This window comes from Strongylocentrotus purpuratus, unplaced genomic scaffold, assembly GCF_000002235.5.
Source record: "Strongylocentrotus purpuratus isolate Spur 01 unplaced genomic scaffold, Spur_5.0 spur5_scaffold_12, whole genome shotgun sequence".
In the NCBI taxonomy this organism is placed as follows: domain Eukaryota; kingdom Metazoa; phylum Echinodermata; class Echinoidea; order Camarodonta; family Strongylocentrotidae; genus Strongylocentrotus; species Strongylocentrotus purpuratus.
This window is the reverse complement of record NW_022145597.1, coordinates 9,068,699-9,094,096: the sequence shown is the minus strand read 5'-3', so window position 1 is coordinate 9,094,096 and position 25,398 is coordinate 9,068,699. Positions and strand designations below refer to the sequence as shown.

At 38.3% G+C, this 25,398-nt stretch overlaps 2 protein-coding genes across 2 annotated transcripts; both read right to left on the bottom strand.

The window, feature by feature from the left end:
• Positions 1-1,222: 1,222 nt before the first annotated feature.
• On the bottom strand, positions 1,223-4,088 carry LOC115922615 (heparan sulfate glucosamine 3-O-sulfotransferase 5-like). Its single transcript, XM_030981780.1, has 2 exons — positions 2,861-4,088; positions 1,223-2,003 (listed from the first exon to the last, which is right to left on the bottom strand). The coding sequence occupies exons 1-2, from the start codon at positions 3,743-3,745 to the stop codon at positions 1,764-1,766; spliced, it is 1,125 nt and encodes a 374-aa protein (XP_030837640.1). The 5' UTR covers positions 3,746-4,088; the 3' UTR covers positions 1,223-1,763.
• A 10,406-nt stretch (positions 4,089-14,494) lies between these two features.
• On the bottom strand, positions 14,495-24,874 carry LOC115922614 (heparan sulfate glucosamine 3-O-sulfotransferase 5-like). The gene is made up of 3 exons (XM_030981779.1): positions 24,665-24,874; positions 15,887-17,114; positions 14,495-15,013 (listed from the first exon to the last, which is right to left on the bottom strand). Exons 2-3 carry the CDS (start codon positions 16,769-16,771, stop codon positions 14,774-14,776), a joined length of 1,125 nt encoding a protein of 374 aa, XP_030837639.1. The 5' UTR covers positions 16,772-17,114; positions 24,665-24,874; the 3' UTR covers positions 14,495-14,773.
• Positions 24,875-25,398: the final 524 nt, after the last annotated feature.

The window sequence follows — 25,398 nt, the reverse complement described above, 5'->3', positions numbered from 1 at the left end:
CCCTCCCACTCCCTCTTCCCCTCCCCTTCTCCCTCCCACTCCCTCTTCCTTCCCCCTCTCTCTCCCCTTCTCACTCCCACTCCCTCTTCCACTCCCTCTCCCCTTCTCCCTCCCACTCCCTCTCCCCTCCCTCTCCCCTTCTCCCTCCCACTCCCTCTTCTCCTCCCTCTCCCCTTCTCCCTCCCACTCCCTCTTCCCCTCCCTCTCCCCTTCTCCCTCCCACTCCCTCTTCCACTCCCTCTCCCCTTCTCCCTCCCACTCCCTCTTCCACTCCCTCTCCCCTTCTCCCTCCCACTCCCTCTTCTCCTCCCTCTCCCCTTCTCCCTCCCACTCCCTCTTCCACTCCCTCTCCCCTTCTCCCTCCCACTCCCTCTCCCCTCCCTCTCCCCTTCTCCCTCCCACTCCCTCTTCTCCTCCCTCTCCCCTTCTCCCTCCCACTCCCTCTTCCCCTCCCTCTCCCCTTCTCCCTCCCACTCCCTCTTCCCCTCCCTCTCCCCTTCTCCCTCCCACTCCCTCTTCCCCTCCCTCTCCCCTTCTCCCTCCCACTCCCTCTTCCCCTCCCTCTCCCCTTCTCCCTCCCACTCCCTCTACCCCTCCCTCTCCCCTTCTCCCTCCCACTCCCTCTTCCCCTCCCTCTCTCCCTCTCCCTCCCACTCCCTCTTCCCCTCCCTCTCCCCTTCTCCCTCCCACTCCCTCTTCCCCTCCCTCTCCCCTTATCCCTCCCACTCCCTCTTCCCCTCCCTCTCCCCTTCTCCCTCCCACTCCCTCTTCCCCTCCCTCTCCCCTTCTCCCTCCCACTCCCTCTTCACCTCCCTCTCTCCCTCTCCCTCCCACTCCCTCTTCCCCTCCCTCTCCCCTTCTCCCTCCCACTCCCTCTTCCCCTCCCTCTCCCCTTCTCCCTCCCACTCCCTCTTCCCCTCCCTCTCCCCTTCTCCCTCCCACTCCCTCTTCCCCTCCCTCTCTCCCTCTCCCTCCCACTCCCTCTTCCCCTCCCTCTCCCCTCCCTCCCACTCCCTCTTCCACTCCCTCTCCCCTTCTCCCTCCCACTCCCTCTTCTCCTCCCTCTCCCCTTCTCCCTCCCACTCCCTCTTCCACTCCCTCTCCCCTTCTCCCTCCCACTCCCTCTTCCCCTCCCTCTCCCCTTCTCCCTCCCACTCCCCCTTCCACTCCCTCCCCCCTCCTCCCTCCCACTCCCTCTTTTCCTCCCTCTCTCCCTCCTCCAGGTGACGCCTAAGACCTAATAATGATAATAATAAATTGCATAAATTTCTACTGTACAAACTGTTTATGTATGATGAGGACGTCAATTGAAATTGTGCTTATGACGTCCCATTTTTCTATGTACAATTTTACATGCTAAAATGTTATAAACATAATGATGTATATTACATGGAAATAAATAAGCTTCAAATCATTCCAAGCTCAAATCCGAAGGTCTACGTTTGACAGACTTAAAGGGAAATCCACACTTGATAGCAAATTAATTGAAGCAGAACAGTTAGAGAAATAGGTTTTAATGAAACTATTGAAAGCTTGAACGAAATGGAATAAACAATACGAAACTATTTGTGAAAGCGTAAATCATATTCATGATGACGAGTTGATAACATATCTTAACTGCAACCCCAGTAATACTGTTACTGCGCTGGTTTTTTAAAACATTTTTTGGTACTTATTTATCTTCCTTTACACATTCACCAATCCGTTTCTAAAATGTGTCTACTTGCACACAACTCAACTTATTACCAAGGTTGGACTGCTCTCTAACTCCATGGGAAGTGCATGCCCAACATATCTTCCAGTTGAGTATTGTAGGGCCGGAAGTAACTTCTCAGTTTTCTGATGACGTCATCGTCAACGTTTGGGTGAGGTCTCCCTTTTGTAGCTCCCGCACAGACGGTACCCACACCGCGCTGTTTCGACTTGCAGAAGAAGCCTTTCTCCTCGTCAAAGTAGATGATCTTTTTGTTGAAGTAGTTGGAAATACCTAAGAAAGACTCGACCTGGAATTAAAAAGTGGGGTGATGTGTGGTGGAGAGACAAGGGAGAAGAATGTTCATTGATGATCATTACCTTTAGAATATCAAAATAGAGTGAGGAGTTGTTACTAAATCATGGTAATTATAGCGATTATTTCCTGTAGAATGTAAAATAGTTAAGGGCAGGGGCGTCGATTGAAAGGGACAAAGGTCCTATCGATAGATACACGCCCCCCTCCTCCTCCCCCTGTTCTGGATCCGCTCTTGGATACACCGTAATCTCTTTTTTTTTGTCACCCAAAGATGGTGGACGTTTTGTAAAGCTCAAGTTGAGGGCGGCCTCCTAGGGGCACTTGTGGATTGGAACCCCCCTCCCCCCGACACACACACACACACACACACACACACACACACACACTATCGACGCCCCTAGTAAAATAAGTTAATATGGAATGCGAATAAACTATTGCTTGTCTCATAATACAGTGTTAGAATATGACATGTAACGATTGCCTTTTTTTTAGCTGCTTGGTAATTGGATTCCAAATAAACCGGCGGGAGAGGCCCGAGGGGCAGGCACGTAGCCACGGGGGGGGGGGGGGCACGGGGGGCACGTGCCCCCCTAAAAAAAATTCCAAGATCGGTTGAACCTTCTTAGACCCCTCCCCAGGTCGTCGATCAATAATATTACATGTATGTGCCCCCCCCCCCCCAAAAAAAAAAAAAAAAAAAAACAAACAAACAACCAAACTCTGGCTATACGGCCCTGCCGAGGGGCACTGTAGAAAATTGAAGAAACGGAAATAGAGGGGGAGGGAGGAGGCAAGATATAGATACATAAAGACTAGACTGGAGAGAAGGGGAATTTAAGAATGGCCTACCTGTTGTAAGACTGGTAAAGGATTCTTAACAAATTCATCGCCGTCTATGACGAGGAACTGATGCCGAGGAAAAAGCTCAATCCATTTCTTAAGATATAACACGTATGCACTGTGCGAAAGGATGGCATTATCCGTATTGACTTCACCATTCGGTTTAATGACGGATCCTTCAAAGGTTGTATTGAGGTAAGTCTTCGGTTCATTGCCTGGTTTAACTATCCGCGGTATAAAGAACCTCGGATGTGCGACACGCTGTTGATGGAGGTAATCGGACACAGCTCGGACAATCGGATCCCGGATCATGACGATGAATTTGGTCTCGGGCATCAGCGCTTTGATCCTCGCCGGCGTGTCTTTTTCAAAGATGTACGACGGCGTTTTCTCCACTGTTACCTGGTGTTTGGAGGAGATTGGCATCTGGTCTCGGTACCACTCGAGGCTCTTCTCTTTATTCCTGTTCCAATAGTAAATCTCTTGGGGAACAGAATGGACGAGAGAAGGGTGGCTGGTCAGAAAGAACGACAGGGCTCCGGTCCCGCACTTTGCCATCCCGATCCCGATGACGTGAGGAAGCCGCTTCTTACAGTCTAACTGGGCAAGGATGCTAGGATCTACCGCGGAGTCCTTCGTCGGACATTGCATCGTAGTCAGGTCTATATCAGGAAAGTTCGTCCCGACGCCTGCAGAATTAGAACCATCGCGCTCACTTTCAAGATGGCTGCCGTGCAGCGTGTCTTGCTCGATGATTTCCGCTGTGGCATGGGTTATTGAACCCTCCATGAAAGGTGAGGCATAGCTGGAAATGTAATAACACATACCAAATACAAAACTTCCAAATATGGTACCAGCTACAAAGGATCTTTTCGGTCTAATGTACGTTTCCATGGTTACTTTATCACTTCACCTAGTATAACGTTTGCATTAGAAGGAGTTGCTCTAAGCAGGAACCATGCTAACCATGCACCTTACCGGTCACGTTATAATCCGGCTCATTTCAGACCTCCTTACAAGATAGTAGATTCGAGGTTAACGGTGTGGGAATCATTCAGAAAACGTTTGGATAGTATTGACTTGATGCAACAGATTCATATTTCAAATATATTTTATTATTTCCGGTTCTTGCACAATCCGGATTCCTCACATATAGACACCTTCGACTATCACAAACCGTCTCAGTTTTCAATAGTCATCTGCATGTATTGCACGAACATCCAACTTCCAGCGTTACCTAAAGGGGAAAAGAGAAAATACAAGGGTGATCTAAAATCATGCTCGAATATGGCTACTTACAAGCTTGCACATGCTTTCTTAGCACTCAGGTAAAACAAACAAACAAACCGAAACTAAAACCAAAGTGGTAGTAGTGGTAGTAGTAGATGATGTTGTTGTTTTTGTTGTTGTAGTTATGAGTATCATTCTTGATATTGTTATAATTATTATTATTATTGTTTTTTCATTATATTCATTATTTTTGTTTTAGTTTTTTTAGTTTTTTGTTGTTGCTTTTGTTGCTTTTTGTTTCAATAATTATCATTAGTAGTATACGATTGGTATTGAATGGAATTGAATCGAGTTGAATTTATTTGATGCAATGTACAAATCAAACTACATTTCCACTGATATAGATCCAAAACATAACATTGTTTTGAACGTGTACACAGTTGATTATAATAAATATGGACATTAAAGGGACTTTGTAACATTGTTTAGATGAAAGATAGTGGTGCTCAGGTAGTGACTTCAATGCTAGATGTACAATTAAAGATAATCTGAAAAATTGAGTGAAAACGGATCATTATTCATGGTACAAATTGGGAAAAACTGATCTGATCGATTCCTTAATTCTCCCAACTATATTATCCTGTTCAGCATCAAGACAAGGACCATTTAATAACATTTTAGGTGAATGTAAATCGTCACAAAGCAATAAAATGGCTCTACATTCCATTCCAGACATTTAAGTGTTGACATATTTTTATAGCCTGTTTTATGTATTTTTCTCATGGAAAAACGGTTGGGAAAATTCAAAAATGGTTGGGAGAATTTACTGTAAATCACTGTTAGAGGGTGCCTCACATCGACGCCTTCAGAGAAAACCATAGATATCTTTGTGGTTTGAGAATTTGTTCAGGATTTTTAGCATCTCAGAGGGTTAGTATAGTAGAAAGAATATAGTAAGTAACATTTTATACAAAAATTAAGCAATTTTTTCATCAACCTTCAACAATGTTACCGAGTCACTTTAAAATAGAATGCCACTGATAACACACTACCACAGAAGAAGGGCTATCACAGTAAGCGCTTGCTTGATAGCGTCGTGATAGCCCGAGATGGGGGAAAGAGGGTGGATGATGTAAAGAAAAAAATGATGCTGGTGGTTATGATGATGGTGGTGATGATGTTGATGTATGTGACGTTAATGAAAATGAAGGAAAAAATATGCTGATATATAGATAATGTCTGAGACAAAAAACTAATATAAGTATACTGGAGTTACAAAATATTGAATTCTGGAAATAATATTTAATATCAATTCAGCACTGGGAAAAGATCAAACAATGTACTTTGACATAAATGTTTGCTTCGTATTCAATTTGAATAAAATTAAGGTTTTACATGATTTTATGGAGTCTAAAATTGCATTCTCTAAATCTGGAGCATGGTGTCTTATTGATTTATGCAGAATCAATCATTTTGGATTTTGTTCGTATTTGATTTGAATTTATTTAGGGTTTTACATGAATTGAGGTTTTATTATCCAAACGTTCAAATACAGTAATATAACAATAATAACAATAATAAATGTATGTTTAACAAATATCTCGAATGAATGATAGGGACCAGAAAATAGCATAAAATGCTAATCATGTCTGGTACCTTTAATGTGCAGTATCTTAACATTTAACAATTTGTGTATATATACCGTATATATGAATTATTGAATACAGGTAAAACTTAAAAGTAATGCAAAGTTTTGAAAATTGGGTGGATAATGATTCTTTACAATTTTGATATATTTGGATGCCCCTATGGATGTGTTATAAGCACTAGAAAATTTAGCTTCTAAAACACTTCTGATTTCGAGACAAATTTGAATATTAAAATTTATCGGTGCTCCCGGTAAATTTTGATAAATTTCAAATAGCGCCTACAGCCGTACAATAGTAGCTGCGACCATGAACATCTCAGAATATGTAGATATGATATATAATAGAAGCATACGCCTCTGTATGACACAGAAAATGAACCTTGCGATGTCTTTACATTAGGCATACTTAGCTTTTAATTTTCTATTTGATTGAGTCTAAGAGTGTATTCCATAAATCTGGAGTACAACGAAAACAAGAAACTGAAGCGTTTTCCCGTAGAGATAAAGGTAAATCATTCCAGAAGCATACGTATCTGTATGTCACAGAACATGAACCTTGCGTTGTCCTTACTTTAGGCATACTTAGCTTTTTATTTTCTATTTAATGATAAACTTAAGACAAGTTTGGATGTATTTGAAAAAGGAAAAAAAAAAAAGTATATCTGATGGGTGATTACAATATTAATTTGCTTAATTTTTATTCACATAATGAGTTTTTGGAAACCATGTTCACATAGAACATGTATCCAATTATTTCCAAACCCACACGAATTACTTCAAGATCTTGTACTCTAATTGACAATATCTTCCTGAATTCTTTTCATGAAAATATTGAATCTATTTTGTTATATACTGATTTATCGGATCACTTCCCAATATACTGTTTGATTAAAATAGAGACAAAAGAACAAGAGCACATAGTAAACAGCAATGTTAAAGTTAAAAGGAGATTGATAACTGATGATAGAATGCACAAATTCAAAACAAAATGATTACAGATCGATTGGTCTGCATTTATAAAAAATTGTGATGCAAATGCTAGTTATGATTACTTTGCAAAGAAATCTACCACTTTGTATAATGATTGTTTCCCTTTAGTAAATGAAAACAAAACTAGGTATAAACTCCGTAAACCATGGACTACAAACGGTATATTTAATTCTGTAAAAAAGAAGAATCGTCTTTACAAACACAAACCAAATTAGAATTCCTTAATGAAATATACTGTGTTTAAAAATAGACTAACATCTGTTATTAGAAGTACTAAAAAACGATATTTTCATGATATCTTTCAGAAATTTAAAGGAAATATAAAAAAGACCTGGAATGAAATTAATATTATACTTGGTAATGAGAAGCAAAATTTTATACCATGTGAAATGTTCTCTGGTAAAAATAAGTATTCTTCGCGTGAACAGATTGTTGAGGAATTCATTTCATATTTTTCCAGTATAGGTAAGAAAGTATCAAATTCCATTTCATGTTTACATAAGAATTATGAAAAATATCTCAGTTCACAACACATTGCCTTCATGTTTTAAAGCCAACTACCGTTTATGAATTAACAAATATTTGTGCTTCGTTTAATCCATCTAAAGCAAGTGGTTGTGATGACATATCCCCTCGGGTAGTGAAAGAAGCAATCTTTTGTTGTGTGGAACCATTATGTGACATATTCAACAAATCATTAACCACTGGTGTGTTTCCAGATGCTTTTAAAATAGCAAAAGTAGTGCCGCTATATAAAAAAAACTGTAAACAAAATATAGATAATTGATAATAGACCGGTTGCAATTTTAACTATATTTTCCAAATTGTTGGAGAGAATAATAGATTGTATAGTTTTCTTACCAAATATGAGATATTAATTAATGAAAAATTTGGATTTAGGAAAGGTCATTCGACCGCTCATGGTGTCTTGAATATGTCAGATTATGTAATAAATGCATTAGATAATGGTAATTTTTGTTTAGGGCTATTTATGGATCTTTTAAGGGGAGCCTTCCAAAGTTGCGACTGTGCCGCGACGCGTCGGGGCGCAGATCAGGATATGAGAACAAAGGAGGCGCCTTTATGCGCCCATTAGCGCCTTTTTGCGTCGGATAGGAGAGGACTTCAGTTGGTTGCCAGCTCATTAAAATCTGGCTATTGTTTGGAGTCTCATTGTTACGAAATTACCCCGCCGGGGCGCGCCCCGGTGAAGCACTTGACATTTGTGAATGGGAGCTTAAACTTTGAATAGCTTTCGCGCCCTTTCGCGCCCGGTCCGGCGCATTAGTTATTCATGTAGTGCCCGCTTGTGTGTCGCTCTCGTCTTGCGAGATTTGACTCTGAAAACCATTACTTTGGCTACTGATTTGTTTTAATATTATTTTACATACATGACATTGGTTACAATGTTTGTTCTGATTGTTTATTTTCCTCTCAAAATCGGAGTTCTGTACGCGTTAACGTTGGCATGATTGTTCATTTTTTTCATCTCCTCCTGTTCTGTTCATGATTGTGTTCAATATACTGTATCAATTTTAATACAAATTGATTTGTTCACGAAAAAAACAAATTTATTTTATACTTACCCCACTCTCTCTGACATTGTTTTCCTCGTGCATGTTTTGACACTTTTATTGTAAATTTATATTTCCTTATAGCGATGTTATCGCATGTTTCGATTTTCTTGTTTTTTTTAAAACAATTTTTGTTGCATCTTGTAAACAGTTCTGTCGTATGATCATTATAAATCATATAATTATATCATCAGTCTGTTATTTCATAGATCCTTTGAATCTTCTTAAAATTAGAGAACGTATTTTTAAATCCGTGATGTTGAAAATGATACTTAATCCAGAATGTCGTAGTTTCTCCATGAATTGGATTTAAAAAGCGTTTTATCTGTATTACGATGTTTTTTTAATGCAAATGATATCCGTATTTCGGGAACATCATCAATATGTTTCGTTAGAAGGAAGACGCTCATTTTCAGAATGTTCTTTCTTTGCAAAACACTAATGTTACGAACAAAATTAAATACACTGTGCCCGTATCAAAGAATTTTATCGAATATTTCTTTGCGACGAAGGGGGGGGGGGGGGGGGGGGTTACATCCGCGGCCAGTTTTAGATCTAGGTCATTGTTAAGAATAACTAAAATACGTATATATTGTGCTGAATAGGGGCCACGTGTTATCGAAAGAGCGTAGTGCGTTCTAGAACAAATACAAGCCATGGCAATTCGTTGAATTGCTTCTCGTAACAGAACTGTCTCACCGTCTAAATAAGGATCCATCCAGGGGATCCATCATGCACGTGTTGGTATCAAGTAGTAAACGGAATTAATAATGATTGCGTTGTTTTGGGACATTTTTTTTCGGGGGGGGGGGGGCAGGGAGCCCTTATTCTTCTTCTACTGGGTCATCAAGAAACACAAATAGTGTTGAAATTTTCCGCAATCCCTTTAGCGCCGAGGGTAGAAAAGCCTTTAGAAAAGTCAGCTGGACAATAGCAATTTAATGTTGGTCAAACAATCAGCGAGAAATACTGGGCAAACAGATATTAGCCCACGTCTTCAATATAACCAGGGAATCCCGATATAACTAAGCACATGCTCACAATATGAATATCAAATCTGGCTATTGTTTGGAGACTCATTGTTACTGTCTGGTAAAGGGGTACTTTTCACGCACCAAAGTCCGGCTCGTCTAGTACACACAAATCCGGCCCATATTGACTTTACACACCGGACTTAGGGGACTGTTTTCAAAAGGAGGGAAAATGCATATGCGTACCCTACATAACACTCATTCGGGGTGGGGGGGGGGGGGGGTGCGCTTAAAGGCGAAGCGCTTTTTGTGAATTGTGAATTTGTGAATTTGAAAAGCTTTCGCGCCCATTCCTACGCATTAGTTATTCATGTAATCCTCGCGTGTGTGTCCGCTCTCGTCTTGAAAGATTTGACTCTAAAATTTTCACGTTGGCTACTGATATGTTTTATTATTATTTTACGTACAAGACATTGATTTAGATTGTTGTTCTGATTGTTATATTCCTCCCAAACATCGAAGTTGTGTAGGCGTTGACGTTGTTATGATTGTTCATTTCTGTTCATTAATGTGTTCAATACTTGTATTATATTAATTTCTTCACGAACAAAACAAAAACGATATGTATAATTGTATTCCTTCTGTATGTTTTGACACATTATTTGGTTCATATTACATTTATTTTGTTCTGTCATCCGATCAAAATAGGTCATATATCTATATCATCACTCTGTTCTTTCTCATGCAAGATCGATTTAAAGAATAGAAACGTAGGTTCTCTAAATCTTCGCAAAATCAGCTATTGTATTTAAATACCCGTGATTTAAAAAATGATACTTATAATCAAAGAGATTGAAAGATTCTGCTTGAAATAAGATTATAGGGCGTTTATAAATATGTCATACAAAACAAACAAACATCTGCAAATTAAAGATATTACAAAAATGATAGTCGTATTGTCGGGAGCCTGCATCATCAAAACGTTTCGGTAGATGGAACAATTCGAAATCGCCTATCTGTTCCAAACATGAAATTCGATCGAATATTTCTTCGCGAAGAAACTTTATTGGTGGTGTCATTTGTCTTAAAGTAGATATTCATTGATTTTAAATCTAGCATTATTTTCTTTATTGCCAAGTTGAAACTTTGATTCGACAAGGTTATCAAAATTCAATGCTTGGAAACATTCGAAGTAATGATTATTATAAATTACAAAACGCTTAAATACAGCCCCGGCATAGCACCTGAATAGCTCTCCGAAGGCTGCTGAGATGTGTGAGATCACAGCAGGGACATGATTTGCACAAGCAGACGATGTCCCATGACATCTCACACATTTTCAGTGCCTGTGTTTTCATCTTCTCTTGAGTTCTTTCTCTTACTTCACTACCGTCAGGCTAAATGTGTAATCTATTGCCTCACTCTAAACCCCGCGCATGGTTTTATTTTGATGACAAATGCAGCGATACAAAAATAAAGGAATCTGTCGCTTGTAAACAAAATAAGACGCCATTGTATATTCAGCTGCAGACACCGCGGTATGTTCGGCGTTTTAAGAGGGAACAAATGCCGCCCTTAATATCAATCCGGGGGCTTTTCAATTTGAAAGTCTGGTTTCTTTGATTGTTAATTAACCCCTATCCTGTGTATTTACAAGCAAAAGATTTTAGTTATCAGAATCGGGTCATGTCCCCTTTTGATCGGTTTGACGTGCCAGTACATTTATATACACTAAACTCATTATAATTTGACAAATAATAGCTTTGCAATTATGTTCATTCTTTATGGGATGTCGTCTGCTTGGGCAGTATTGGTCCCTGTTGTGACGTCATTAAAACATCGTTATTTTTCTGGCGAATCTCTCGTATATCCCAGCTGCTATGGAGGTGGTTGTATTTTTATTTTTATAAATCACCCGATATGTAGCTGACCTCAAACTTGTACGATGGCCATCTGTTAGCTTACCAGTTTCTAGTGATACATTAGTTGACATATTTGTGATTTTCTTTGAATTTCACCTTTAACAATTTGTTATCTTCAATGTTCGTGACGTTTTGACGTTGCATATTTGTTAGCTAGCGCTAGTAAAGTCTTTTGTTTTAACGTGCACTGTATATAGTTATAAGGCCTGAACACGTCATGTTCACATTGGGTGTTATATAACATACGGATATTATAGTACATGTAACTTTTAAAAGCACTTTGTTTTTGCAACGCAATGACAAAAGACAGCTCTTTGAGCAGGTAATAGTTGTTGCGCTCATAGGCGGCTATTCCCAATTACCGGGCATTATTTGTTATTGTATCATTAGTTAAGTTTATTAATCTATTCATGTTTTCTATTTATTTATTTAGTTTTGGGGAGGGGGATGTCGTATTACGAATTCATGACCCTTATACATAATGACCATGTTCTCAAATTACGAATAGCGGTCTTCATGAATAGTTGTCCAATGAATAGCGGTCCTTATAACTAGCGAGCAACCTTAATGTGTAGCTAAACAAGAATCTATAGCAAGTCGGACAATTATAGCGATCAAACAATAGTCTTGCTCGGCCGCGTGAAATCCTGCCACGGCATTCTATGTTTTTACCTTTAGAGCGAACTTTTCTTTTGTATTCGCTCCATAGAACTCTACTTTATCTTACAGCGAGGTGAAATGAAAAGAGCGTCATCATGAGTAGATCTATTGTTTGATGTTATCCTTCTTCTCCCTAGTTAAGCCAAACCTTCAATTTAGGCCTATCCATAAAAGGTAGCTTCCTGTACCGTTCGCTTTTTTTTCCTGACTGCTATATGAAGCATGTGTATGCTCTGAATTAGGCAAACAGGGGACCGGCGGGTTTAAGATCCTCTCCGAACGAAATGTAATGTTGAGTTATGCCTTACAATAGCATATCGACTTGGTTTCTAACCAGGAAGCTCCCGGTTACGAGCTGCTCTGCTCTACCACTGGGCTATAGCGCCTCCCTCCTTTTAAAAAGATCTTTTAAAATTTGCCGGTTTTTTTTTGTTAGAATAAGAATCAAAACATGTTTGGTATGTTTTTTGTATCTGTGCATTAAGATTTCAAAATTTCACTTTCGCCACTTAATTATACAAATCTACGAATAAATGATTCGAATGTTAGAGCAGAAATCAATGTTTGCATTTGTGTCGAATGATTAATTATCATCATGAACTGATTAATGTTTTGATTTTGATTTGATTGATTTTTGATTTATTTATTTCTGTTTGATTTTCTTTTTCTTTTGCATTTTTACAAATATATAACAAACAAATATTGCAAATTTACACATGACAAAAGAATATATGTAGAATAAGGTAAGGCTGGGTGTAACTAATCGAGAACATCAAACAGGAGGGTTGACAAAATATTGCATTTCCAATTGCTGCTCAACTTTATCACCATCAGGCTACGCTTTTTTGTTTACATCTTCATGACACACGTGTTTTATAATCTCGATATAGTTCCCGGACTCTTTTTTCTATTTATTGCACTTTTAAAAAGAGCTATGGAATTATTATGATTTAAAACGCCTTTTGGACGGGCAATTTTCGAAGGCAAATCTCGGGCGTGAAATCCTGCCATGGCATTTTATGTTTTTTTTCCCTGAGGCCACTTAACAAAATATACATATTTAGCGTCCCCGCCTGCTTCCTTTTTGGGGGCCGCCTCCTATTTTTTATTTTTGGGGAAATTTGTTTTAATTTTTTTTTTAATTTAATTTAAAAAAATAAAAAAAAAACACATGAAAAACAATACTAAAATGGATCTATTACTGATTTTTTTAAAAATTAAAAAGATTTCGGCGGCCATCTTGAAAAATAGCCCGACTGTCAGGGAAAATGTACCGAGCGGCCAGTTTGAAAGAAAAAAAAAGAAAAGAGAGGGCCTCCTCCTTCCTAGTTTTCGAAAAAACAGGACACTAATAAATCATTTTTTTATTTGGCCTTAGAGCGAACTTTTCTTTTGTATTCGCTCCGTAAAACTCTACTTTATCAAACAGCGAGGTGAAATGAAAAGAGCGTCATCTTGAGTAAATCGTTTGTTTGATGTTATCCTTCTTATCCCTAATAGGCAAACCTTTAATTTATTAGAACCAAGTCATGGGAGGAGAAAAAAAAAGGATTTGACTGACAAAATATAAATTCTTCCAAGCTCAGGCTGTGGCGATGTGCAACGCGTAGCGTGAATATTAATGACGGGAGAGAAAGATAATTCCTTTGTCCATTATACGACGCTAGAATCATATCGCGATGTGGGAATTATACAAATATGTTGATAATCATTCAAATTACAAACATACACAAGCGACCCAAACAGTAATCAATTTGCCGACTATAACCGCATACATGTGGTCATTCACATCATTCGTCTTTTATTTTTTGTTGTTGGGGACAATTAAGCTCGCAATTAAACAACCATTAATCGTACATAGTCATCTTTATTTCACATTTCATACAGTCGCCACAAAAATTAAAAGGAGGTGTATTAAACCCAACAAAAATAAATCATAATGTATTCTGATCAAGATGAACGAGTGTGTTGATTGCCCCCCCCCCCCCCCCCAAAAAAACAAAGACGATCCCACCAGAGAAGTTCATGCTGTGCTGTAGTAATGTACATCGCAAAGCTTCGCCACAAAGATTGGAAAGGTAATACCCCGCCCGTTACGACGCAAAACGGCGCGAGAAGAATAGATCGCGACGCGAGAAGAATACATCATTTTTGTACAAACAATGGAAAGTTTATCAGAACGAAAACCGGAGGAGGGGAAGTCAGGCTTTGGCCGACAAATACTTTCTGTATATCAAGTTTAAGCTGTACCGCGCATCACGAGCGAGAACAATGACGGGAGAGATAATCTTCCATCGCCTGGTGGGGCGCAAAAGGGCGCAAGAAGAATAGAGCGGGTTTATACTAACAATAGACGGTTTCTTTTCATATGCAAGAATCAGGTGAGGGTGACTATTGCGCCCCTTCGCGCCCCTTTGCGCCTCAATGCGTCTCTTGGGACGCGACTGTTCTATTCATCGCGCCCCGAAGCGTCCGGGCACAGTCGCAACTTTCCCATTTTTCTATGTACAATTTTACATGCTAAAATGTTATAAACATAATGATGTATATTACATGGAAATAAATAAGCTTCAAATCTTTCCAAGCTCAAATCCGAAGGTCTACGTTTGACAGACTTAAAGGGAAATCCACACTTGATAGCAAATTAATTGAAGCAGAACAGTTAGAGAAATAGGTTTTAATGAAACTATTGAAAGCTTGAACGAAATGGAATAAACAATAAGAAACTATTTGTGAAAGCGTAGATCATATTCATGATGACGAGTTGATAACATATCTTAACTGCAATCCCAGTAATACTGTTACTGCGCTGGTTTTTTTAAACATTTTTTGGTACTTATTTATCTTCCTTTACACATTCACCAATCCGTTTCTAAAATGTGTCTACTTGCACACAATTCAACTTATTACCAAGGTTTGACTGCTCTCTAACTCCATGGGAAGTGCATGCCCAACATATCTTCCAGTTGAGTATTGTAGGGCCGGAAGTAACTTCTCAGTTTTCTGATGACGTCATCGTCAACGTTTGGGTGAGGTCTCCCTTTTGTAGCTCCCGCACAGACGGTAACCACACCGCGCTGTTTCGACTTGCAGAAGAAGCCTTTCTCCTCGTCAAAGTAGATGATCTTTTTGTTGAAGTAGTTGGGAATACCTAAGAAAGACTCGACCTGGAATTAAAGGGTGGGGTGATGTGTGGTGGAGAGACAAGGGAGAAGAATGTTCATTGATGATCATTACCTTTAGAATATCAAAATAGAGTGAGGAGTTGTTACTAAATCATGGTAATTATAGCGATTATTTCCTGTAGAATGTAAAATAGTTAAGGGCAGGGGCGTCGATTGAAAGGGACAAAGGTCCTATCGATAGATACACGCCCCCCTCCTCCTCCCCCTGTTCTGGATCCGCTCTTGGATACACCGTAATCTCTTTTTTTTTGTCACCCAAAGATGGTGGACGATTTGTAAAGCTCAAGTTGAGGGCGGCCTCCTAGGGGCACTTGTGGATTGGAACCCCCCTCCCCCCGAACACACACACACACACACACACACACACACTATCGACGCCCCTAGTAAAATAAGTTAATATGGAATGCGAATAAACTATTGCTTGTCTCATAATACAGTGTTAGAATATGACATGTAACGATTGCCTTTTTTTTAGCTGCTTGGTAATTGGATTCCAAATAAACCGGCGGGAGAGGCCCGAGGGGCAGGCACGTAGCCACAGGGGGGGGGGGGGGGGGGCACGGGGGGGGGGGGGGGGCACGTGCTCCCCTAAAAAAAATTCCAAGATCGGTTGAACCTTCTTAGACCCCTCCCCAGGTCGTCGATCAATAATATTACATGTATGTGCCCCCCCCCCCCAAAAAAAAAAAAAAACAAAACAAAAAACAAAAACAAAAACACCAAACTCTGGCTATACGGCCCTGCCGAGGGGCACTGTAGAAAATTGAAGAAACGGAAATAGAGGGGGAGGGAGGAGGCAAGATATAGATACATAAAGACTAGACTGGAGAAAAGGGGAATTTAAGAATGGCCTACCTGTTGTAAGACAGGTAAAGGATTCTTAACAAATTCATCGCCGTCTATGACGAGGAACTGATGCCGAGGAAAAAGCTCAATCCATTTCTTAAGATATAACACGTATGCACTGTGCGAAAGGATGGCATTATCCGTATTGACTTCACCATTCGGTTTAATGACGGATCCTTCAAAGGTTGTATTGAGGTAAGTCTTCGGTTTATTGCCTGGTTTAACTATCCGCGGTATAAAGAACCTCGGAAGTGCGATACTTTGTTGATGGAGGTAATTCGAAACAGCTCGGACAATCGGATCCCGGATCATGACGATAAATTTGGTCTCGGGCATCAGCGCTTTGATCCTCGCCGGCGTGTCTTTTTCAAAGATGTACGACGGCGTTTTCTCCATTGTTACCTGGTGTTTGGAGGAGATTGGCATCTGGTCTCGGTACCACTCGAGGCTCTTCTCTTTATTCCTGTTCCAATAGTAAATCTCTTGGGGAACAGAATGGACGAGAGAAGGGTGGCTGGTCAGAAAGAACGACAGGGCTCCGGTCCCGCACTTCTCCATCCCGATCCCGATGACGTGAGGAAGCCGCTTCTTACAGTCTAACTGGGCAAGGATGCTAGGATCTACCGCGGAGTCCTTCGTCGGACATTGCATCGTAGTCAGGTCTATATCAGGAAAGTTCGTCCCGACGCCTGCAGAATTAGAACCATCGCGCTCACTTTCAAGATGGCTGCCGTGCAGCGTGTCTTGCTCGATGATTTCCGCTGTGGCATGGGTTATTGAACCCTCCATGAAAGGTGAGGCATAGCTGGAAATGCAATAACACATACCAAATACAAAACTTCCAAATATGGTACCAGCTACAAAGGATCTTTTCGGTCTAATGTACGTTTCCATGGTTACTTTATCACTTCACCTAGTATAACGTTTGCATTAGAAGGAGTTGCTCTAAGCAGGAACCATGCTAACCATGCACCTTACCGGTCACGTTATAATCCGGCTCATTTCAGACCTCCTTACAAGATAGTAGATTCGAGGTTAACGGTGTGGGAATCATTCAGAAAACGTTTGGATAGTATTGACTTGATGCAACAGATTCATATTTCAAATATATTTTATTATTTCCGGTTCTTGCACAATCCGGATTCCTCACATATAGAAACCTTCGACTATCACAAACCGTCTCAGTTTTCAATAGTCATCTGCATGTATTGCACGAACATCCAACTTCCAGCGTTACCTAAAGGGGAAAAGAGAAAATACAAGGGTGATCTAAAATCATGCTCGAATATGGCTACTTACAAGCTTGCACATGCTTTCTTAGCACTCAGGTAAAACAAACAAACAAACCGAAACTAAAACCAAAGTGGTAGTAGTGGTAGTAGTAGATGATGTTGTTGTTTTTGTCGTTGTAGTTATGAGTATCATTCTTGATATTGTTATAATTATTATTATTATTGTTTTTTCATTATATTCATTATTTTTGTTTTAGTTTTTTTAGTTTTTTGTTGTTGCTTTTGTTGCTTTTTGTTTCAATAATTATCATTAGTAGTATACGATTGGTATTGAATGGAATTGAATCGAGTTGAATTTATTTGATGCAATGTACAAATCAAACTACATTTCAAATGATATAGATCCAAAACATAACATTGTTTTGAACGTGTACACAGTTGATTATAATAAATATGGACATTAAAGGGACTTTGTAACATTGTTTAGATGAGAGATAGTGGTGCTCAGGTAGTGACTTCAATGCTAGATGTACAATTAAAGATAATCTGAAAAATTGAGTGAAAACGGATCATTATTCATGGTACAAATTGGGAAAAACTGATCTGATCGATTCCTTAATTCTCCCAACTATATTATTCTACTTCTATTCTGCTACTTGTCAAAGCCTGTTCAGCATCAAGACAAGGACCATTTAATAACATTTTAGGTGAATGTAAATCGTCACAAAGCAATAAAATGGCTCTACATTCCATTCCAGACATTTAAGTGTTGACATATTTTTATAGCCTGTTTTATGTATTTTTCTCATGGAAAAACGGTTGGGAAAATTCAAAAATGGTTGGGAGAATTTACTGTAAATCACTGTTAGAGGGTGCCTCACATCGACGCCTTCAGAGAAAACCATAGATATCTTTGTGGTTTGAGAATTTGTTCAGGATTTTTAGCATCTCAGAGGGTTAGTATAGTAGAAAGAATATAGTAAGTAACATTTTATACAAAAATTAAGCAATTTTTTTCATCAACCTTCAACAATGTTACCGAGTCACTTTAAAATAGAATGCCACTGATAACACACTACCACAGAAGAAGGGCTATCACAGTAAGCGCTTGCTTGATAGCGTCGTGATAGCCCGAGATGGGGGAAAGAGGGTGGATGATGTAAAGAAAAAAATGATGCTGGTGGTTATGATGATGGTGGTGATGATGTTGATGTATGTGACGTTAATGAAAATGAAGGAAAAAATATGCTGATATATAGATAATGTCTGAGACAAAAAACTAATATAAGTATACTGGAGTTACAAAATATTGAATTCTGGAAATAATATTTAATATCAATTCAGCACTGGGAAAAGATCAAACAATGTACTTTGACATAAATGTTTGCTTCGTATTCAATTTGAATAAAATTAAGGTTTTACATGATTTTATTGAGTCTAAAACTGCATTCTCTAGCATGGTGTCTTATTGATTTATGCAGAATCAATCATTTTGGATTTTGTTCGTATTTGATTTGAATTTATTTAGGGTTTTACATGAATTGAGGTTTTATTATCCAAACGTTCAAATACAGTAATATAACAATAAGAACAATAATAAATGTATGTTTAACAAATATCTCGAATGAATGATAGGGACCAGAAAATAGCATAAAATGCTAATCATGTCTGGTACCTTTAATGTGCAGTATCTTAACATTTAACAATTTGTGTATATATACCGTATATATGAATTATTGAATACAGGTAAAACTTAAAAGTAATGCAAAGTTTTGAAAATTGGGTGGATAATGATTCTTTACAATTTTGATATATTTGGATGCCCCTATGGATGTGTTATAAGCACTAGAAAATTTAGCTTCTAAAACACTTCTGATTTCGAGACAAATTTGAATATTAAAATTTATCGGTGCTCCCGGTAAATTTTGATAAATTTCAAATAGCGCCTACAGCCGTACAATAGTAGCTGCGACCATGAACATCTCAGAATATGTAGATATGATATATAATAGAAGCATACGCCTCTGTATGACACAGAAAATGAACCTTGCGATGTCTTTACATTAGGCATACTTAGCTTTTAATTTTCTATTTGATTGAGTCTAAGAGTGTATTCCATAAATCTGGAGTACAACGAAAACAAGAAACTGAAGCGTTTTCCCGTAGAGATAAAGGTAAATCATTCCAGAAGCATACGTATCTGTATGTCACAGAACATGAACCTTGCGTTGTCCTTACTTTAGGCATACTTAGCTTTTTATTTTCTATTTAATGATAAACTTAAGACAAGTTTGGATGTATTTGAAAAAGGAAAAAAAAAAAAGTATATCTGATGGGTGATTACAATATTAATTTGCTTAATTTTTATTCACATAATGAGTTTTTGGAAACCATGTTCACGTAGAACATGTATCCAATTATTTCCAAACCCACACGAATTACTTCAAGATCTTGTACTCTAATTGACAATATCTTCCTGAATTCTTTTCATGAAAATATTGAATCTATTTTGTTATATACTGATTTATCGGATCACTTCCCAATATACTGTTTGATTAAAATAGAGACAAAAGAACAAGAGCACATAGTAAACAGCAATGTTAAAGTTAAAAGGAGATTGATAACTGATGATAGAATGCACAAATTCAAAACAAAATGATTACAGATCGATTGGTCTGCATTTATAAAAAATTGTGATGCAAATGCTAGTTATGATTACTTTGCAAAGAAATCTACCACTTTGTATAATGATTGTTTCCCTTTAGTAAATGAAAACAAAACTAGGTATAAACTCCGTAAACCATGGACTACAAACGGTATATTTAATTCTGTAAAAAAGAAGAATCGTCTTTACAAACACAAACCAAATTAGAATTCCTTAATGAAATATACTGTGTTTAAAAATAGACTAACATCTGTTATTAGAAGTACTAAAAAACGATATTTTCATGATATCTTTCAGAAATTTAAAGGAAATATAAAAAAGACCTGGAATGAAATTAATATTATACTTGGTAATGAGAAGCAAAATTTTATACCATGTGAAATGTTCTCTGGTAAAAATAAGTATTCTTCGCGTGAACAGATTGTTGAGGAATTCATTTCATATTTTTCCAGTATAGGTAAGAAAGTATCAAATTCCATTTCATGTTTACATAAGAATTATGAAAAATATCTCAGTTCACAACACATTGCCTTCATGTTTTAAAGCCAACTACCGTTTATGAATTAACAAATATTTGTGCTTCGTTTAATCCATCTAAAGCAAGTGGTTGTGATGACATATCCCCTCGGGTAGTGAAAGAAGCAATCTTTTGTTGTGTGGAACCATTATGTGACATATTCAACAAATCATTAACCACTGGTGTGTTTCCAGATGCTTTTAAAATCGCAAAAGTAGTGCCGCTATATAAAAAAAACTGTAAACAAAATATAGATAATTGATAATAGACCGGTTGCAATTTTAACTATATTTTCCAAATTGTTGGAGAGAATAATAGATTGTATAGTTTTCTTACCAAATATGAGATATTAATTAATGAAAAATTTGGATTTAGGAAAGGTCATTCGACCGCTCATGGTGTCTTGAATATGTCAGATTATGTAATAAATGCATTAGATAATGGTAATTTTTGTTTAGGGCTATTTATGGATCTTTTAAAAGCATTCGACACCATCGACCACGACATTCTTCTTGATAAATTATGTTATTATGGCGTAAGAGGAGTAGCCTTAAACTGTTTCAAATCATATTTAATGGGTAGAAAGCAATATGTGGTCGTCGTTGATGTCGAGTCCAACTTCAAAGAACTATCATGTGGGGTACCGCAAGGGTCTGTACTGGGACATCTCCTGTTCTTGCTGTATGGTAATGATGTTGTACTAGTGGCTTTCGGTTTTCATTATTCGCAGATGACACCGTAGTTGTCATATCCCATAGAAATGCACACAGACTGATTGCGCTGGTCAATGAAGAATTAAATAAATTGCTTGTATGGTTTCAGAGTAATAACTTACTTCTCAATCAAGAGAAAACAAACTACATCATATTTCATTCAAAGAACAAGAGAGTTCCCGGAGACATTAATGACATTTCTGTTAACAACATAGTCCTTCAACGTGTACATTCACTATCCTTTCTTGGTGTTACTATAGACGAATCCCTGGACTGGAGGACCCACATTAAAAATGTAACTTTGAAAGTATCTAGAAGCATTGGAGTATTATCAAAATTAAAATTTACCGTTCCCCAAAACGTTCTAATGTTATTATACAACTCGATAGTATTACCCCATTTATCTTACTGCAATATAATGTGGGGAAAATTCATATTCATTTTATCTAGACAAAATGAAAATACTTCAAAAGAGGGCAATTCGAATTTTAACATATTCAATGTATAATTCTCATACGAAACTATTATTTAGCAGAATGAAGGTTCTTCCTGTCCAAGAACTAATATCACTTAATACTTGTATATTTATGTATCATTTCCACACTGGTAATCTTCCACACATTTTTCAAAACATGTTTATTGGTAATTCATCCGTTCATTCACATAACACAAGACAAAAAATGTTATTACACAAACCCCCTGTTCGTACAACCCATGCACTGAAATCATTTAGAAATGTGGGACTAAGCACATGGAATGATTTAAACCAGGATATAAGATCAAGTTCAACTTTGTCTAGGTTTAAAGTTTTGTGCACAAGGGAACTATTTATTAATTTGTAAAACTGGGTAGGACTATAAGTTTTAATCTCATATTTCGCATTTTTCATGTGTTTCCTCGTCTTCCTTTTTCTTTTAAATATTCTACTCTCTTCTTCTTCTCTCTCTCTCTCTCTCTCTTTTATAATATACGTTAAAGTATATTGCATTGTGTGTGTGTGTGTGTGTGTGTGTGCGTGTGTGTGTGCGTGTGTGTGTGAGAGCGAAAGAGTGAGTATGGCTGAGTGTATTTGCAAGATATTTGTAATTGTTTTGTAATAAGTATGAATATACATGTATCTCTTTCTTGTTTTGCTTGTTATAGCATGTTTTTATTATATTTGTATTTAATTCTATGTTAATGGACCCCATTTAAAAGCTCTTCTTCTAAGGGGTCCATAGCCTATCATCAAAATATAATTATTGTTCCAATACCAGTGTCATTGTAAATTGTTTTTAATGATTGGCTGAATAAATTGAAATTGAATTGAGTCTAAGAGTGTATTCCATAAATCTGGAGTACTACGAAAACAAGAAACTGAAGCTTTTTCCCGTAGAGATAAAGGTAAATCATTCCAGAAGCATAGGCGCCGGAAGTGGGGTGGCAGGGGGGGGGGGGCAAAACGCATTTTTGCCCCCCCCCCCCAAAAAAAAAGAACATAACAATAATAAAGACTTGAATTAAATCACATATACAATTTCATTCAAAGAAAAGGAAAGTTAACAGGAATTAAATTTCCTAAACATTGCGCATGCCACCTATATTTATCAATGGAGGTTTTTATAATAACGATACGCGCATATCGTGGGCATATTGTGAAAGAAAGGGAAACGTGTCTATTTTTTTTTATAGGCGTGAGAAGACATGAGCCCCTGAACAGTGGCGTACTGATGGGGGGGGGGGGGTTATTTCTTATTCGATACCAGTGATTTACAAACGTTGCTGAAATGTCATGATTTTCCAGTATTTGTTCTCAATTTTGTTGTAAGTCATACCTTTTTATGCGTTTGTTGGAAAATTAGAAATTCCCAAATTTACAGTCGGGCGAAAAATATGCTTATTTAGAAGCCTTGGTCATGTTATGGTCTGAGCCCCTCACTTTTTGAAAAAAGATGTTACAGAGAAAAAGAAAGGAAGAGAGAGAGAAAAAATAAGTGACCTGCCAATGTCACAAATGAGGTATCAAAATATGCTCATCTGACCGTAATTAAATGCCTAAAACCCCCGAGCTTCCGGGGGCTCTGCCCCCTGGACCCCACCAAGGGCCCTGAGGCAGCCCCTGGCTGCTCATCTGACCGTAATTAAATACCTAACGCCCCTGAGCTTCCGGGAGCTCTGCCTCCTGGACCACACAAAGGGCCCTAAGGCGGCCCGTGGATGCTCATCTGACCGTAGTTAAATATTAAAGCCTCTGAGCTTCCGGGGGCTCTGCCCCCTGGATCACATCAATGGCCTTAAAGAGGGCCCCTGGATGCTCATATAACCGTAATTAAATACCTAAAACCCCTGAGCTTCCGGGGGCTCTCCTCCCTGGACTCTCCGCCAATTAGTGACCTGCCAGTGTCACAAATAAGGTATCTAAAAATGCTTATCGGGCCGTAATTTAATGCCTAAAAACCCTGAGCTTCCGGGGGCTCAGGCCCTTGACCCCTGCCGAGGCTCAGACCCTGGACCCCAAGCCAATTTACGTCCTACCTGATTGTTAATACTCCACTTTGAAAAACGTTCCGCGGGGCCTGCATGTAACGTGTAAGAGTGGTGGTGATGCAGAATTTTTCTTCTGCCCCCCCCCTTCCAAACGTTTTTGCTCATTACGTCACTGCCCCTGGAAGGTGAGCCCCCTGGAATGTTAGAAGCATACGCATCTGTATGACACATAAATGAACCTTGCGTTGTCCTTACTTTAGGCATGCTTAGCTTTTAATTTTCTATTAATTTGATTGAGCCTAAGTGTGTATTCCATAAATCTGGAGTACTACGAGAACAAGAAACTGAAGCTTTTCCCGGAGAGATAAAGGTAAATCATTCCAGAAACATAGGCATCTGTATGACACAGAAAATGAACCTTGCGTTGTCCTTACTTTAGGCATACTTGGCTTTTTATGTTCTATTTGATTGAGTCTAAGAGTGTATTCCATAAATCTGGAGTTTAAATTTGTCGTAGACTGTTTCAACAAATCATCACATTTCGTATAGCAGTATGTACACAAATGAAGTCTCTCTCTCTCTCTCTATATATATATATAGAGAGAGAGGGGGGGGGGGGTAGAGAGAGTGGTGAAGTGAGACGTCATCAAACATTTTTTTTTTTTTTTAGAATTTCTCCTTTTTTCTTCTTCATTTTCCGAAAAAGCATCAAAAATAATGTCCGAATGTCGAAAAAACAATTGAATATGTCAAGTATTGGCTGAGATATGACCATCTGAATAAATTTATGTCCTATGGAAACTCAGTGTACTGTTATATGCTCTGGCTCCTAACCATTACGAGCCAGCACTATAACACAGAGTTCCCATAGGACATACATTTATTCAGATGGTCATATCTCAGCAAATACTCGACATATTCAATTGGCTTTCGACATTCGGAAATTATTTTTGATGGTTTTTTGGAAAATGAAGAAAAAAATTGAGAAATTCTATATTTTTTAAAGATTTTTATGATGTCACAGCTTCGGTACTCTATATATAGTATTCCTTGATGACGACATGTTGAATATTTGGTCAGAGCTTATCTCGTATCATCATAAAAATATAAAAGTATATACTGCGCAAATGTATATGAACGCCCTAATAAGTAATAGGTCTACTTTTAACTTGTAGAGAAAGTGTCAGCACTTACCGAAATGCATCGATTGCAAAATCTGTGATAGAAATGAAAATCAAATTACATCCTTCTGAGATTTCCGGTGAATTGGTCACTTCTGAACTGCTCGAATTTTAGATTTTAACCTAAGACCATGAGCGTAGTTGTTGCTTTCACTTGTATTCCCTTCATGCAGTCTGTACGCATTCATTGTGGAAGCTATAGGCCTATATTACTCTTTAATACTTTTGTGTGCGTGTGTGTGTATATAGAGTTTGCGTGTGCTACAGTAGAACGTCGCGCAACAGTGCCCACCAAGCCACTGCAAAAGCGTCCCTTTATTTCGATGTATTTTTTCAGGGTTCAGGAACAATCTGAAAAGACCCCGTTACGTAACACCCCGGTATGTTCGGCGTTTCAAGAGGGAACAAATGCCGCCCTTAATATCATTCAGGGGGGTTTTCAATTTGAAAGTCTGGTTTCTTTGATTGTTAATGAACCCCTATCCTGTGTATTCACAAGCAAAAGATGTTAGTTTTCAGAATCGGGTCATATTCCCTTTTGAATGGTTTGACATGCCATTACATTTATATACAATAAACTCATTATAATTTGACAAATAATAGCTTTGCAGTTATGTTCATTCTTTATGGGATGTCGTCTGCTTGGGCAGTATTGGTCCATATAGTTGGAAAAAATCGAGAAAAGGTGATATCATTTCCATTTTATTCTTTTATTCTTATATAGGCCTAATAATATTAAAATATGAA